General features: G+C 46.9%; 1 protein-coding gene across 6 annotated transcripts in view; it reads left to right on the forward strand.

Moving 5' to 3' along the window:
• Positions 1-16,491, forward strand: part of LOC139555271 (eyes absent homolog 3-like) — a 33,581-nt gene that overhangs the window by 11,579 nt on the left and 5,511 nt on the right. For 5 of the 6 annotated variants that reach the window (XM_071368937.1, XM_071368935.1, XM_071368934.1 and 2 more), the window contains 15 exons: positions 343-392; positions 2,810-2,904; positions 4,255-4,321; positions 4,935-5,131; positions 6,688-6,834; positions 7,111-7,181; positions 7,932-8,118; positions 8,712-8,881; positions 9,203-9,286; positions 10,643-10,732; positions 10,952-11,010; positions 11,151-11,302; positions 14,925-15,048; positions 15,194-15,315; positions 15,707-15,807. In XM_071368937.1, coding sequence (XP_071225038.1) covers positions 343-392; positions 2,810-2,904; positions 4,255-4,321; positions 4,935-5,131; positions 6,688-6,834; positions 7,111-7,181; positions 7,932-8,118; positions 8,712-8,881; positions 9,203-9,286; positions 10,643-10,732; positions 10,952-11,010; positions 11,151-11,302; positions 14,925-15,048; positions 15,194-15,315; positions 15,707-15,807 — 1,716 coding nt within the window. The remainder of the gene's footprint in view (positions 1-342; positions 393-2,809; positions 2,905-4,254; positions 4,322-4,934; positions 5,132-6,687; positions 6,835-7,110; positions 7,182-7,931; positions 8,119-8,711; positions 8,882-9,202; positions 9,287-10,642; positions 10,733-10,951; positions 11,011-11,150; positions 11,303-14,924; positions 15,049-15,193; positions 15,316-15,706; positions 15,808-16,491) is intronic. The other variant, XM_071368938.1, reaches the window with a different exon arrangement.

Here is a 16,491-nt window from a genome sequence, read left to right on the forward strand (position 1 = left end):
GGTTGTGATACAGCCTGTGATACAACTGTCATAGCAGCCACATGCAAACAGTATTTTCATTTTGCTCGTTGTGTAATTCCTTCTCGCAGCTACACACTATCCTCCTCTCACCAGTTACTATAGTATTTCAACAACAACAAAAAATTTACCTCTTGAGATGGGAAAACATTTTTTATTAAGTTGAATATGCTCTTTGACAGAATATTAAAATTAGGTGAAATAAAAATTCGCTAAATTACCTGCTCAAAAGGCACCTAATTGGTGGAATGATGTTTGTAAGTGTTTGGAGACGAGAAGAAGAGCTGACGTCATTGATGTAGCCTATGTGTTTCACTTTTACAGACCAAGAAGGCCAGACATGAGCTGGATGTTGGACTGGACCAAGAGCCAAGGTCAGTTTTAATTGTTTATTTTCTAACCTTCAATGTTTTTTTAAATCAAGGTGACTTACAAAGATGAGGAGCAAGAGAGGGAGTGTGGTGATGTAGTGTCCACAACTAAATAATCATTGTGGAATCTGAAAAGACGCATATCCCCAAAGCATGATGGTTTACTTACTACGTGCACACGCTAAAAGAAAGGAATGAGAGGGGTAGATAATTAAGTAGCAAAGTATTTATAAACAAAAAAATCAGATCTCATAATTTTTGTTTTACTATCTATATACAATAGGCCTGGCATATTCCAACTTTTTAAAGTGCTTTCTGTTATAATAGGGGTATTTTGCGTGAAAACCTCTGCATTTCTGCCCAGCCTGGCAAGAGTGGCCAAAAGGGTGTTGAGCATCCCCAGTGACTGCAAGTGCGCAGGACATTCTCCACTGCTGTCCTGACTCCAGGCACAATCGCATGAGCCTGAAGCCACAGACTGGACAAACTCGTGTTTCTAGAAATGAATTCAAAGGCACTGTAGACTGAGCCAAATAAGGTTATTTTTCCCCCCCCATGTAATTTGTATTTAATTCAGCCTACACTACCAGTCAAAAGTTTGGACAACTACTCATTCATGGGTTTTAATTTATTTGTACTATTTTCTACATTGTAGAATAATTGTGAAGACATCAAAACTATGAAATAACACATATGGAATCATGTAGTAACCAAAAAAGTGTTAAACGAATCAAAATATAAATTTCCTTAACTCTGCCATCCAACTCATCCCAAACCATCTCAGTTGGGTTAAGGTCGGGTGTTGTGGAGGTCAGGTCATCTAATGCAGCACTCCATCCCTTTCCTTGGTCAAATAGCCCTTACACAGCCGGGGGGTGTGTTGGGCCATTGTCCTGTTGAAAAACAAATGATAGTCCCACTAAGCGCAAACCAGATGGGATGGCGTATCGCTGCAGAATGCTGTGGTAGCCATGCTGGTTAAGTGTGCTTTGAATTGTAAATAAATCACTGACAGTGTCACCAGCAAAGCACCATCACACATCTTCCTCCATGCTTCACGGTGGGAGCCACACATGCAGAGATCATCCGTTCACCTACTCTGCGTTTCATAAAGAAATCTCTAATTTGGACTCATCCGATCAAAGGACAGATTTTTTTGGTTTCTTTGCAGCAATTCAACCACGAAGGCCTGATTTCACGCAGTCTCCTCTGAACAGTTGATATTGAGATGTGTCTGTTACTTTTATTTGGGCTGCAATTTCTGAGGCTGGTAACTCTAATGAACTTATCCTCTGCAGCAGAGGTAACTCTGGGTTTTCCTTTCCTGTGGCGGTCCTCATGGGAGACAGTTTCATCATAGCGCTTGATGGTTTTTGCGACTGCACTTTAAGAAACTTTCAAAGTGCCTGACTTTTTCTGCATTGACTTTTTCTTCATGTCTTAAAGTAATGATGGACTATCGTTTCTCTTTGCTTAGTTTAGCTGTTCTTGCCATAATATGGACTTGGTCTTTTACCAAATAGAGCTATCTTCTCTATACCACCCCTACCTTTTCACAACACAACTGATTGGTTCAAATGCATTAAGAAGGAAAGAAATTCCACAAATTAACTTTAACAAGGCACACCTGTTAATTGATATGCATTCCAGGTGACTACCTTTTGAAGCTGGTTGAGAGAATGCCAGGAGTGTGCAAAGCTGTCATCAAGGCAAAGTGTGGCTACTTTGAAGAATCTCAAATAGAAAAAATATATTTTGATTTGTTTAACACTTATTTGGTTACTACATGATTCCATATGTGTTATTTTATAGTTTTGATGTCTTCACTATTATTCTACAATGTAGAAAATAGTAAAAATAAAGAAAAACCCTGAAATGAGTAGGTGTCCAAACTTATATGCAATTTATAGACTAAAATTAAAGGTTTTAAGTGCTGGGTGCTTTATGTCCCTACCAGCCTATTATGTTGCACTCACAAATGCTTCACAATGTATTTCTTTGTAGGCTATAGCCTTGAAATTACAGCATAAATAATAAATGGTAGTTCCTTCTTAGTCTCCCTGTCTGGCTCCTGACCTATTTAGAGTGTTTATATGCTGTTTAATATAACATGTAGCCTATTTAAAATGGTGAGCGCTTCTTACATTCACCTTTTTCATGTTTATTACAAATACTTTTAATTCAAACCATATGGTTTGTTTTCAATACTTCAAAAGCAAATGGTAGGTCCAGGTAGTCACAAAAAATAGATGCATGTTGGTTAAATAGTGATTTATAACGAATGGAGTGAATTTGGAGCTGCAGTTTTTTTTTTTTGCGGAGCAGTTGAAAAGGACGCTCACATACTCTGGTGCTGACTGTGCTGTGGGTAGGAAATAGGCTGTGATATTTGGTACATGGATGTCGATGTGTGCTTTTAGGGGACTACGTGATGACCAGATCCCTCCTACTCTCTTGGGCTCAGGAGATCAGGACAATTCATACTCTACGTTGTCTAATGCCCAGCTTGATGGAGGTGAGTTGCTTCTAAGAGAAGATGTCTGTCTATTGGGGTGTGTGGGTATGAAGAACAGATGGAATCAGACTGTCTGTTGAATAGACAACATCAGTGGTGGTTCATTGGTACAGATGGTTGACTGTTGGTTCAGACAGAGGAGGAGTGAGGCCTTGGGCTTGTGACGAGTCCATAACTCTCTCACACACACACACACACACACACACACACACACACACACCGGGACGAGCAACACACCCTACACACACACCGGTACGAGCAACACATCCTACACACACACACACACACACCGGTACGAGCTACACACACACACACACACCGGTACGAGCAACACACCCTACACACACACCGGTACGAGCAACACATCCTACACACACACACACACACACACCAGTACGAGCTACACACACACACACACCGGTACGAGCTACACACACACACACACACACACACACCGGTACGAGCTGCACACACACACACACACACACACACACCGGTACGAGCTACACACACACACACACACACACACACCGGTACGAGCTACACACACACACACACCGGTACGAGCTACACACACACACACACACACACACCGGTACGAGCTACACACACACACACACACACACACACACCGGTACGAGCTACACACACACACACACCGGTACGAGCTACACACACACACACACCGGTACGAGCTACACACACACACACACCGGTACGAGCTACACACACACACACACCGGTACGAGCTACACACACACACACCGGTACGAGCTACACACACACACACACACACACACCGGTACGAGCTACACACACACACACCGGTACGAGCTACACACACACACACACACACCGGTACGAGCTACACACACACACACACACCGGTACGAGCTACACACACACACACACACACACACCGGTACGAGCTACACACACACACACCGGTACGAGCTACACACACACACACACACACACCGGTACGAGCCACACACCCTACACACACACACACACACCGGTACGAGCAACACACACACACACACACACACCGGTACGAGCAACACACACACACACACACACACACCGGTACGAGCAACACAACCTACACACACCGGTACGAGCAACACACCCTACACACACACACACACCGGTACGAGCAACACACCCATCACACACACACACACACACACACACCGGTAAGAGCAACACACCCTATACACACACACACACACACACACCAGTACGAGCAACCCACTCCTTGGGTCTACACTCCCGTTTCATTTGTCATAATGAGAGCATGTTTTGTAACAACATTAAATGAAGCTTAGCTACCGTTGTTCTTCCCCCCAGCGGTGGCCAGCAGAGCACTCACCACAACAGCCTCTGAATATAACTCCCACATCTACCAAGGAAGCAGGTGAATATCCTCTGCTGTGATTGGTTAGTCAGTGTTTCCTGGTCCTGCAGAGCCAAAGAAGTTTGTAATATCACTAACACACCTGAAAATCTAAGGCGTGATGATGAGTTGTTTTGTTGAATCAAGTGTGATCGTGCTAAGACAAAAACCAAAATGTGCCCCCAGGACCAGGATTGGTGAAACACTGGGTTACATGTATGTTGGGACTTGCATGCCTGTTCAATTAAAACTTTATTGTTCCCGCAGGGAAATGCATGGTGCAGCCAGATGTAATCAGTGTTATGATGATTTCTAGTTCTACTGTATAAATGCTAACATAGGACTGTATCTGTGGAAAGTCTGTAGAGACCTTTTTTATTGAGCATAGCTGTTCAGGACCCACATTGCCCTACCAAGCAAAAAGGCAGTCACTGCTCATTGCAAAATTCTGATAACTTTCCCAAAATGTCAACAACAAAATAATTATTTTTAAAAATCCCTGTTGGAAGATTCAGGAAGGAATAAGCAGGAGATCTGTGAAACAATCAACCGGAATTTCTTTAAAAAATAAAAATAATTTTTGGGGGGGGAAAGTTTCCAGAATTTTGTCTATCTCTCCTCGTCTATCCCACAGACCAGCAGTCACATCCTACGCCACCAGCCAGGGTGCCTTTCCTCCTCTGGCCCAGGCCACAGTCTACACCGCCTTCCCCCAGGCAGAACAGACCCAGGCCACAGTCTACACCGCCTTCCCCCAGGCAGGACAGACCCAGGCCACAGTCTACACCGCCTTCCCCCAAGCAGGACAGACCTACGGCCTCCCACCATTTGGTCAGTCCCTCCACGCTGCTCTAAGTCTTCTAATATAGTGTAAAGCAGGAATGGGCAATGGGGGGGCCCCCTTTTTTATAGGCCTGCAGATTTAGGAGCTCAGTCGGGGTCTTACTGTTGAGTTAGAATAGTAGAATAAACATGGTGCAATATGGAAACATGGTTGTGCATTTTATGTTAGTCACTGACACACTCAATTAGCCCATGTTAGCTAAAACATATTTTTATTGCTAAGTTAGTCTAGCCAGTTAGTCACTCTCACTCAGATATCGTATTTAAAAACTGTAAACATTTCTCTCTGCTTTATAGTAAAATGTTTAGAATTGCAGAAAATTCTTTATAAAATCGCAAAATCTTCTCTCTGCCCCATGGCAAAATGTGTAGAATCTTCTCTCTGCCCCATGTCAAAATGTGTAGAATCTTCTCTCCGCCCCATGGCAAAATGTGTAGAATCTTCTCTCTGCCCCATGTCAAAATGTGTAGAATCTTCTCTCTGCCCCATGTCAAAATGTGTAGAATCTTCTCTCTGCCCCATGTCAAAATGTGTAGAATTGCAGGAAATGAACTCTAAAACGTATATGTTTTTTTCTCTCTGCTGTCAAGGGGGAGGCTGCTAAAATGTGTTGCTCACAGTTCAAATTGTGGCCCCCCAGATTGTGCCCCCCCCCCATCAGATGCCCATCTGTGGTGTAGAGTGAAGTTGCCGCTGGACTCTTGTTGCATTTTCCCCACTAATGGTTGGGTTTGGGGAAGCTGATCCTAGATCTGTACCTAGGGGAAGCTGATCCTAGATCTGTACCTAGGGGAAGCTGATCCTAGATCTGTACCTAGGGGAAGCTGATCCTAGATCTGTACCTAGGGGAAGCTGATCCTAGATCTGTACCTAGGGGAAGCTGATCCTAGATCTGTACCTAGGGGAAGCTGATCCTAGATCTGTACCTAGGGGAAGCTGATCCTAGATCTGTACCTAGGGGAAGCTGATCCTAGATCTGTACCTAGGGGAAGCTGATCCTAGATCTGTACCTAGGGGAAGCTGATCCTAGATCTGTACCTAGGGGAAGCTGATCCTAGATCTGTACCTAGGGGAAGCTGATCCTAGATCTGTACCTAGGGGAAGCTGATCCTAGATCTGTACCTAGGGGAAGCTGATCCTAGACTGAAAAGTATTTATTTCTGACTTGTTTCCTTCTCCACATCTCTCCCCTCCCTCCCTCGCTCCCCTCCCTCGCTCCACTCCCTCGCTCCACTCCCTCGCTCCACTCCCTCGCTCCACTCCCTCGCTCCACTCCCTCGCTCCACTCCCTCGCTCCACTCCCTCGCTCCACTCCCTCGCTCCCTCGCTCCTCTCCCTCCCTCCCTCGCTCCTCTCCCTCCCTCCCTCGCTCCTCTCCCTCCCTCCCTCGCTCCTCTCCCTCCCTCCCTCGCTCCTCTCCCTCGCTCGCTCCTCTCCCTCCCTCGCTCCTCTCCCTCCCTCGCTCCTCTCCCTCCCTCGCTCCACTCGCTCCCTCCCTCCCTCGCTCCCCTCCCTCGCTCCCCTACCTCCCTCTCTCCCTCAGGTGCTATGTGGCCAGGTATTAAGTCAGAGACGGGGCTGCCTGATGCAGCACCCTCTGTTGGCCAGCCTGGGTTCCTCAGCTTCAGATCAGCATATACCTCAACCCAGCCAGACCCAGGCCATGTGCACTGCTCATACCCCAGCCAAGGCAAGCCATCTATCTCACTACGTGCTGGAAAAGACTTATCGGTGCCAGCACATTCCTGATCGGTCCCATAGTGTGAACCAGGCAGTTTACTGGACACAACTATCAGGGGGCTAGAATTTAAACAGATGTGTTCTTGTACTTTTCACTACTGACGTTACTACGGACCCTTGAGGGATCTTGAATAGTCAGAATGAGTTGAAGTATTGATTCCAGTCTGTGTTTGATTTTCTTTTTTTGTTCTCCAATGTTTTGATGTGTCTGGTTTTTCTCCGCCAGGCTCCAGTTTCACTACATCCAGTGTGTACACTAACATCCCTACTGCTTCCGCAGCTACAGAGGCTCATCAGGTAAGGACTGGCCGGCTGGCTTGGAACAGAGAAATCAGAGAAAAAAATGTCACCGGAGCCTATGTGAAGTGAACTGTCTTAAGGCATGCACAAAAATCTCTATACAGAGCCTTCCCGCGCGGTGAAGTCACTATACTGTTACGTAGGGAGCAGCGTGTCTAAGGGTGCAGCGGGCCTAGTCTAAGTGGAGCGGGCTTGCGTCCCAAATGGCACCCTATTCCCTACATAGTGCACTACTTTTGACCAGAGCCCTGTAGTAGCCACCCTCTTTTGCCCTCAGAACAGCATCAATTCGTCAGGGAATGGACTCTACAAGGTGTTGATAACGTACACACAGGAAACTGTTGAGTGTGAAAAACTCAGCAGCGTTGCAGTTCTTGACACAAACTGGTGCACCTGTCACCTACTAACATACCTCGTTCAAAGGCACTTAAATCTTCTGTCTTACCAATTCACCCTCTGAATGGCACACACACATAATCCATGTCTCGATTGTCTCAAGGATTAAAAATCTTTATTTAACCTGTCTCCTTCCCTTCATCTACACGGATTGAAGTGGATTTAACAAGTGACATAGATAAGGGATCATAGCTTCCACATGATTTCACCTGGTCAGTCTGTCATGGAAAGAGCAGGTGTTCTTAATGTTTTGTCCACTCAGTGTAGAGGGAATAGGTTTGTCATTTGGGATGCAGCCTTGTTGTTTCACACTGATCTTCATGTCTCTTCTCTGTGTGTGTTTGTCCTCAGGAGTTCAGCAGCTATAACGTCAACTCTCTGGGCCAGACCCAGTTCCCTCAGTACTACGCCCCGCCCCTTAGCTACGTCCCCGCCGGGCTGCCCAATAGCGACGAGAATGGATCCAGTATGGGTGTGGCCGGGTATCCAGCTATAAAGACGGAGGGCAGTGCCTTGGCTGGACTGCCCAGCACTACAGGTACAGCCGTTCCTCATAACAATAGCTACTAGTTACCGTTGGTACCAGTTACCATAGCTACTAGCTACCTTTGGTACCAGTTACCATAGCTACTAGCTACCTTTGGTACCAGTTACCATAGCTACTAGCTACCTTTGGTACCAGTTACCATAGCTACTAGCTACCTTTGGTACCAGATACCATAGCTACTAGTTACTGTTGGTACCAGATACCATAGCTACTAGTTACTGTTGGTACCAGATACCATAGCTACTAGCTACCTGTGGTACCAGTTACCATAGCTACTAGTATCGTCTTACCTTAGGACCATCCAGGTACTTCTGATACCTCCCGTTATAGGTATCACTCTGTCTTACTGTATGAATGCCAGTTCCATATTCATTGCATGTGTACATATACCTGGATGGATAGCACTGTGGGATCAAGTAGGAAGTTAAAATTGTTTTCGGTTCTCTACATTGCCTTGATTATGGGCTTGTTAGGCCATATATAGGCTGAGGTGTTTAACTTTCAAAAACATGGAGAGTTTAACGTCTTTATGTGTGCAGTGTGTCAACTGTCAGTCTTCAACATGTCTGTGCCCTCTACCTCAGATGCATGCCCGCGTGAGAACCTCCCGACCGGGGTAGCCCTGCCTACAGGTGTGGCCCTCCCCATGGGGGCCCTGGACCAGGAGGAGGCGGGGAGGAGGAACCCTGCTGGGAAGGCCAAGGGGAAGGCCAAGAAATCAGACAGCAACCAGCCTACTGACGCTGACCTGGAGGTAAATATAAGGCCCACATGAACACAGACATACAACCATTCATTCATTTATACAGCTCCAGACTAACACATTAATCAGCTACTCCGGTGATTCTCTTTAGGTCTCTGCTCTACTAAAATGTGTTCTTATTTAATGTTATTTTTGAAGATCCTGGAATCATGAAAATGTATTTCTGATTAATCCCTTAACCCTGTCGCGTTAGGCTAGGCTATGCTAGTCAGCTTTTTTGATGAGGAGGATCCCGGATCCGGGAGGGAGACTCGTTAGAGGATTTATTGCCTTAGTTACTGACCCATTTGTCCTCTTCCCCTCTCTTTTCAGCGAATCTTTCTGTGGGATCTGGATGAAACTATCATCATTTTCCACTCTCTGCTCACTGGGTCCTTCTCTCAGAAGTTTGGCAAGGTATATCAAAATCATCTGGGTCATATTTTGAGCCATCGTGTTTTTCAAGGCAGTACAGTGCATTCGGAAGGTATTCTGACCTTTTCCACATTTTGTTACGTTACAGCCTTAAATCTAAAATGGATTCAATAGTTATTTTCCCCCTCATCAATCTACACACAAAAACTAAAATATCACATTTATATTACTATTCAGACCCTTTACTCAGTACTTTATTGAAGCACCTTCTTGGGTACAAGCTTGGCACACTTGTATTTTGTGAGTTACTCCCATTCTTCTCTGCAGATCCTCTTAATCCTCTTAAGCTCTGTCAGGTTGGATGGGGAGCGTTGCTGCACAGCTATTTTCAGGTCTCTCCAGAGATGTTCGATCGGGTTCAAGTCCGGGCTCTGGCTGGTCCACTCAAGGACATTCAGAGACTTGTCCCGAAGCCACTCTTGTGTTGACTTGGCTGTGTGCTTAGTGTCATTGTCCTGTTGGAAGGTGAACCTTCGCCCCAGTCTGAGGTCCCGAGCGCTCTGGAGCAGGTTTTCATCAAGGATCACTCTGTACTTTGCGCCGTTCATCTTTGCCTCGATCCTGACTAATCTCCCAGTCCCTGCCGCTGAAAAACATCCCCACAGCATGATGCTGCCACCACCACGCTTCACCTTAGGGATGGTGCCAGGTTTCTTCCAGACGTGACGCTTGGCATCCAGGCCATAGAGTTGAATCTTGGTTTCATCAGACCAGAGAATCTTGTTTCTCATGGTCTGAGAGTCCTTTTGTTTCCTTTTGGCAAACTCCATGTGGGCTGTGATGTGCCTTTTACGGAGGAGTGGCTTCCGTCTGGCCACTCTAACATAAAGGCCTGATTGGTGGAGTGCTGCAGAGATGGTTGTCCTTCTGGAAGGTTCTCCCATCTGAACAGAGGAGCTCTGTCAGAGTGACCATCGGGTTCTTGGTCACCTCCCTGACCAAGTCCCTTCTCCCCCGATTGCTCAGCTCTTGGAAGAGTCTTGGTAGTTCCAAACTTCTTCAATTTAAGAATTATGTAGGCCATTGTGTTCTTGGCAACCTTCAATGCTGCAGAAATGTTTTTGTACCCTTCTCCAAATCTAAAAACCTCTTTCCGCTTTGTCATTGATGAGGGACATTTTTTAGAATAAGTCTGTAAACGTAACAAAATGTGGAACAAGTCAATGGGTCTGAATAATTCCCGGAAGGCTCTGTATTAAGATTCATTTGTAGTTTTAAAGATGATCAGATGGCTTTCCATTCTTGCTAACCTCTTGTCTCTCCTCTGTACTTGGGGTTGTGCAGGACCCAGCCTCTGTACTGACATCTGTATAATAGAGATAAATGTTGGTTGTGTAGGACTCCGACACTGTGCTGAACCTGGGCCTTCAGATGGAGGAGCTGATCTTTGAGCTGGCAGACACACACCTCTTCTTCAATGACCTGGAGGTAGCAACCTACAGTGATGGTCTTCTCTGTCCCTGACGACTCACTGTCTTTCCCAAAGAGCTTAACAGTCAGAAGAGGCTAAGCATGTGGCAGCTAGCAACGTTATGCGTTGAATTTAAGTTCTAAAGCTGTTGCAGTTAGATTAGCTGTTGTTGGGGTGAGCTAGTGACTGTGTCACAGAATGGGGACGACTAAACGGCTTTCCTTTTCTCTTCTTAGGAGTGTGATCAGGTCCATGTTGAAGACGTAGCCTCTGATGACAACGGACAGGATCTGAGGTGTGCTTTTTGTTCAGAGGTCACATACAAACCTCTCTGTATGATGATGATGATAGTCCAATGTAATAATGCTTTTATGTCCACCAGCTGAGTCCCTACTTTCCTAACTAGCCACATCTCTCTCTCATTCCTCTTATCAGCGCCTACAACTTCCTGGCGGATGGTTTCCACGGCCCCAGTGGTGGAGGTGCCACCACAGGAGTCCAGGGCGGGGTGGAGTGGATGAGGAAACTGGCCTTCCGTTATCGTCGCCTGAGGGAGATATACAACGGATACAAAGGGAACGTGGGAGGTGAGATGCGTGTCAACTGTATTTGTGTTCAAATTCGAAAATAATCACCTGACTGGGACTTGCTGGGAAACCCTTATGGCATGATGTACACAGTCCTCACGAGTTACATTTTAAATAGTTGCTACAATGTTAAATCTACTTTGTGACTATTTGAGATGTTAGTTAGCAAATTATGTGTTCAAATAAAAACATGTGCCTCTGTGTGCTTTTGTCTGTCATCATATTTCCTGGAAGAGTATTCATGTTTTTGAAGTAATAACATACTTGTATTAGTTGCATACTGGAATCTAGAATCTATCCAGACATTTATCTAGTAATCTATCAAATCCTGATTATTTTTATTTTATTTAACCCGGTAAGTTGACTGAACACTCATTTACAGCAATGACCTGGGGAATAGTTACAGGGGAGAGGAGGGGGGATGAATGAGGCTATTGGAAGCTGGGGATGATTAGGTAACCATGATGGTATGAGGGTCAGATTGGGAATTTAGCCAGGACACCAGGGTTAACACCCCAACTCTTACAATAAGTGTCATGGGATCTTTAGTGACCACAGAGAGTCACGACACCCGATTAACATCCCATCCGAAAGACAGCACCCTACACAGGGCAATGTCCCCAATCACTGCCCTGGGGAATTGGGGTTTATATATTTATAGCCCGTCAACACCACTTCTGGTCTCCCATCCAGGGGTAGTAAAAACAATTATAAACTGGGTGTTTCGAGCCCTGAATTTTGATTGGCTGAAAGGGTATGATGAAACATTTATTTTTACTGTTCTAATTACATTGGTAAACAGTTTATAAAAGTAATAAGGCACCTCTGGAGTTTGTGGTAAAACAGGAAAGGGCCTTCCCACAAAGTTGGAAGCACAGAATTGTTCTAGAATGTCATTGTATGCTGTAGCGTTAAGATTCCCCCTCACTGGAACTAAGGGGCCTAGCCCAAACCATTATTCCTCCTCCACCAAACTTTATAGCTGGCACTAGGCATTCGAGGTGTTCTTCTGGCATCCGCCAAATCCAGATTTGTCCGTCGAACTGCCAGATGGCGTGATTCATCACTCCAGAGAACGTGTTTCCAGAGTCCAATGGCAGCAAGCTTTTATACCACCACTTGGCATTGCGTATGGTTACCTTAGGTTTCCAGCCGCACACAATCCTATTTCATGAAGCTCCAGACGAACAGTTATTGGGCTGACGTTGCTTCCAGATGCAGTTTGGAACTTGGTAGTGAGTGTTGCAACCGAGGACAGACGATCCCGTTCTGTGAACTTGTGTGGCCTAGCACTTTGGGACTGAACTCTTGTTGCTCCTAGACGTATCCACTTCACAATAACAGCACTTACAGTTGAGCGGGGCAGCTCTAGCAAGGCAGAAATATGACAAACTGACTTGTTAGAAAGTTGGCATCCTATGACAGTGCCATGTTGAAAATCACTGAGCTCTTCAGTAAGGCAATTTTACTGCCAATGCTTCTCTATGGAAATTGGATGGCTGTGTTCTTGATTTTATACACCTGTCAGCAAAGGGTGTGGCTGAAATAGAAGAATCCACTAATTTGAAGGGGTGTCCACATACTTTTGTAAATATAGTGTACCACGGCTAAGGGCTGTAACTAGGCACTCTGTGTTGCGTCGCGCTCACCTCTCTCCTCCAGGCCTGCTGTGGTAGAAACGCCTCTCACCTCTCTCCTCCAGGCCTGCTGTGGTAGAAACGCCTCTAACCTCTCTCCTCCAGGCCTGCTGTGGTAGAAACGCCTCTCACCTCCCTCCTCCAGGCCTGCTGTGGTAGAAACGCCTCTCACCTCTCTCCTCGAGGCCTGCTGTGGTAGAAACGCCTCTCACCTCTCTCCTCGAGGCCTGCTGTGGTAGAAACGCCTCTCACCTCTCTCCTCCAGGCCTGCTGTGGTAGAAACGCCTCTCACCTCTCTCCTCCAGGCCTGCTGTGGTAGAAACGCCTCTAACCTCTCTCCTCCAGGCCTGCTGTGGTAGAAACGCCTCTCACCTCCCTCCTCCAGGCCTGCTGTGGTAGAAACGCCTCTAACCTCTCTCCTCGAGGCCTGCTGTGGTAGAAACGCCTCTCACCTCTCTCCTCGAGGCCTGCTGTGGTAGAAACGCCTCTCACCTCTCTCCTCCAGGCCTGCTGTGGTAGAAACGCCTCTCACCTCTCTCCTCCAGGCCTGCTGTGGTAGAAACGCCTCTCACCTCTCTCCTCCAGGCCTGCTGTGGTAGAAACGCCTCTAACCTCTCTCCTCCAGGCCTGCTGTGGTAGAAACGCCTCTCACCTCTCTCCTCGAGGCCTGCTGTGGTAGAAACGCCTCTCACCTCTCTCCTCGAGGCCTGCTGTGGTAGAAACGCCTCTCACCTCTCTCCTCCAGGCCTGCTGTGGTAGAAACGCCTCTCACCTCTCTCCTCCAGGCCTGCTGTGGTAGAAACGCCTCTCACCTCTCTCCTCCAGGCCTGCTGTGGTAGAAACGCCTCTCACCTCTCTCCTCCAGGCCTGCTGTGGTAGAAACGCCTCTCACCTCTCTCCTCCAGGCCTGCTGTGGTAGAAACGCCTCTCACCTCTCTCCTCCAGGCCTGCTGTGGTAGAAACGCCTCTCACCTCTCTCCTCCAGGCCTGCTGTGGTAGAAACGCCTCTCACCTCTCTCCTCCAGGCCTGCTGTGGTAGAAACGCCTCTAACCTCTCTCCTCCAGGCCTGCTGTGGTAGAAACGCCTCTCACCTCTCTCCTCCAGGCCTGCTGTGGTAGAAACGCCTCTAACCTCTCTCCTCGAGGCCTGCTGTGGTAGAAACGCCTCTAACCTCTCTCCTCGAGGCCTGCTGTGGTAGAAACACCTCTAATCTCTCTCCTCCAGGCCTGCTGTGGTAGAAACGCCTCTAATCTCTCTCCTCCAGGCCTGCTGTGGTAGAAACGCCTCTAATCTCTCTCCTCCAGGCCTGCTGTGGTAGAAACGCCTCTCACCTCTCTCCTCGAGGCCTGCTGTGGTAGAAACGCCTCTAACCTCTCTCCTCCAGGCCTGCTGTGGTAGAAACGCCTCTAACCTCTCTCCTCCAGGCCTGCTGTGGTAGAAACGCCTCTAACCTCTCTCCTCCAGGCCTGCTGTGGTAGAAACGCCTCTCACCTCTCTCCTCCAGGCCTGCTGTGGTAGAAACGCCTCTCACCTCTCTCCTCCAGGCCTGCTGTGGTAGAAACGCCTCTCACCTCTCTCCTCCAGGCCTGCTGTGGTAGAAACGCCTCTCACCTCTCTCCTCCAGGCCTGCTGTGGTAGAAACGCCTCTCACCTCTCTCCTCCAGGCCTGCTGTGGTAGAAACGCCTCTCACCTCTCTCCTCCAGGCCTGCTGTGGTAGAAACGCCTCTCACCTCTCTCCTCCAGGCCTGCTGTGGTAGAAACGCCTCTCACCTCTCTCCTCCAGGCCTGCTGTGGTAGAAGCGCCTCTCACCTCTCTCCTCCAGGCCTGCTGTGGTAGAAACGCCTTTAATCTCTCTCCTCCAGGCCTGCTGTGGTAGAAACGCCTCTCACCTCTCTCCTCCAGGCCTGCTGTGGTAGAAACGCCTCTCACCTCTCTCCTCCAGGCCTGCTGTGGTAGAAACGCCTCTAATCTCTCTCCTCCAGGCCTGCTGAGTCCCATGAAGAGGGAGCTGCTCCTCCGGCTCCAGTCTGAGATGGAGAATATGACGGACGCCTGGCTCAGCACAGCACTCAAATCCTTGCTGCTTATCCAGTCCAGGTCAGCACAGTGAGTTTGACATTTAGAGAGTTTATTCTCATCTTCCAGTTTTTAACTTGATATTTTTATTTAGGTCAGACAGTATATAGAGGTTATTATTTTTTTTTTTTTGTGTCCTTCCTCTTCTCTCACGTGTCCGTGTGTGTGTCCACAGGGGTAAGTGTATGAATGTCCTGGTGACGACCACCCAGCTGGTGCCTGCTCTGGCCAAGGTGCTGCTCTATGGCCTTGGGGACGTCTTCCCCATAGAGAACATCTACAGCGCTACCAAGATAGGTAAACCAAACCACACACAAACACACACAGCACACACGCGAGCACACACTGACCTTAACAGATGTTTAACTTAGCTGTTGGGTTTAAATGGATACTTTGCCAAAATCACAATGTGGCCCTTCATCTACTAGCACGCTAGCAGATACCATAGACTTCCAGTCATTGCGCTAACACTAGTTAGCATTGGCTCGCGAAACTACTTCTCTTAACTTCCTTCATACTGGACACACGAGACTTAAAAATGGTATCCAAGAGTTCATCTGACTCTGGGGAAGTAGATACAGGACCCCATTGCCAAAATCCCAAAGTATACCTTTTGAAATATTATTATTTGATCCAAATTGGATGAAATATATTAACTCCAGTTGCTTTTCCTGTGGTCTTTCCGTAGGGAAAGAAAGCTGCTTTGAGCGCATCGTCTCTCGCTTTGGGAAGAATGTGACCTATGTGGTGATTGGAGACGGCCGTGATGAGGAATTCGCAGCAAAACAGGTAGGCTTAGTGCATTAGAGGACCCGCTTTCAGGACTGCTTATTCTCAGGGTGCGATAAAAGCATTTTGGCAAGTTATTAAAACTGAACAAACAGCTGGGAATCATTTATTCTTTGTTGCATACAGTATGTCAAATACTTCTGCTGTTCACCAAGTACTTCTGCTGTTCACCAAGTACTTCTGCTGTTCACCAAGTACTTCTGCTGTTCACCAAGTACTTCTGCTGTTCACCAAGTACTTCTGCTGTTCACCAAGTACTTCTGCTGTTCACCAAGGCCCTGATTCCAGGTTTAAACTGTTACATGTGGTCTCAGTTCCATACTGATTCCAATAGGCTACATGTCCCAAATTATTGCACAACATGATCTTATATGATCCAGTCATGCTAGCGACCCTCAGGAACAACTACATAGAGGAAGGAAAGGTCAACGGAATGGAATGATGCTAAATGTAAAATGTAAAGTGGCAGTTATAAATGTATGTGGGTATTACTGATGGTGGCTCCCGATAGTGGCTAATATTTAACATGATACAAATTGTCAAATAAAACTGAGAAAAAGCTGGGCACAATTAAAACATTGTAATGCGTATACATCAACTCAGCAGGTTCATCCCTACAGAAGCCTATAGCTTGGGTGTCCAAATTTAATCCACGCAAATTATGAGGGCACACAATTACAATTC

The sequence above is a fragment of the Salvelinus alpinus genome, chromosome 26 (assembly GCF_045679555.1).
Source record: "Salvelinus alpinus chromosome 26, SLU_Salpinus.1, whole genome shotgun sequence".
Classification (NCBI taxonomy): Eukaryota; Metazoa; Chordata; class Actinopteri; order Salmoniformes; family Salmonidae; genus Salvelinus; species Salvelinus alpinus.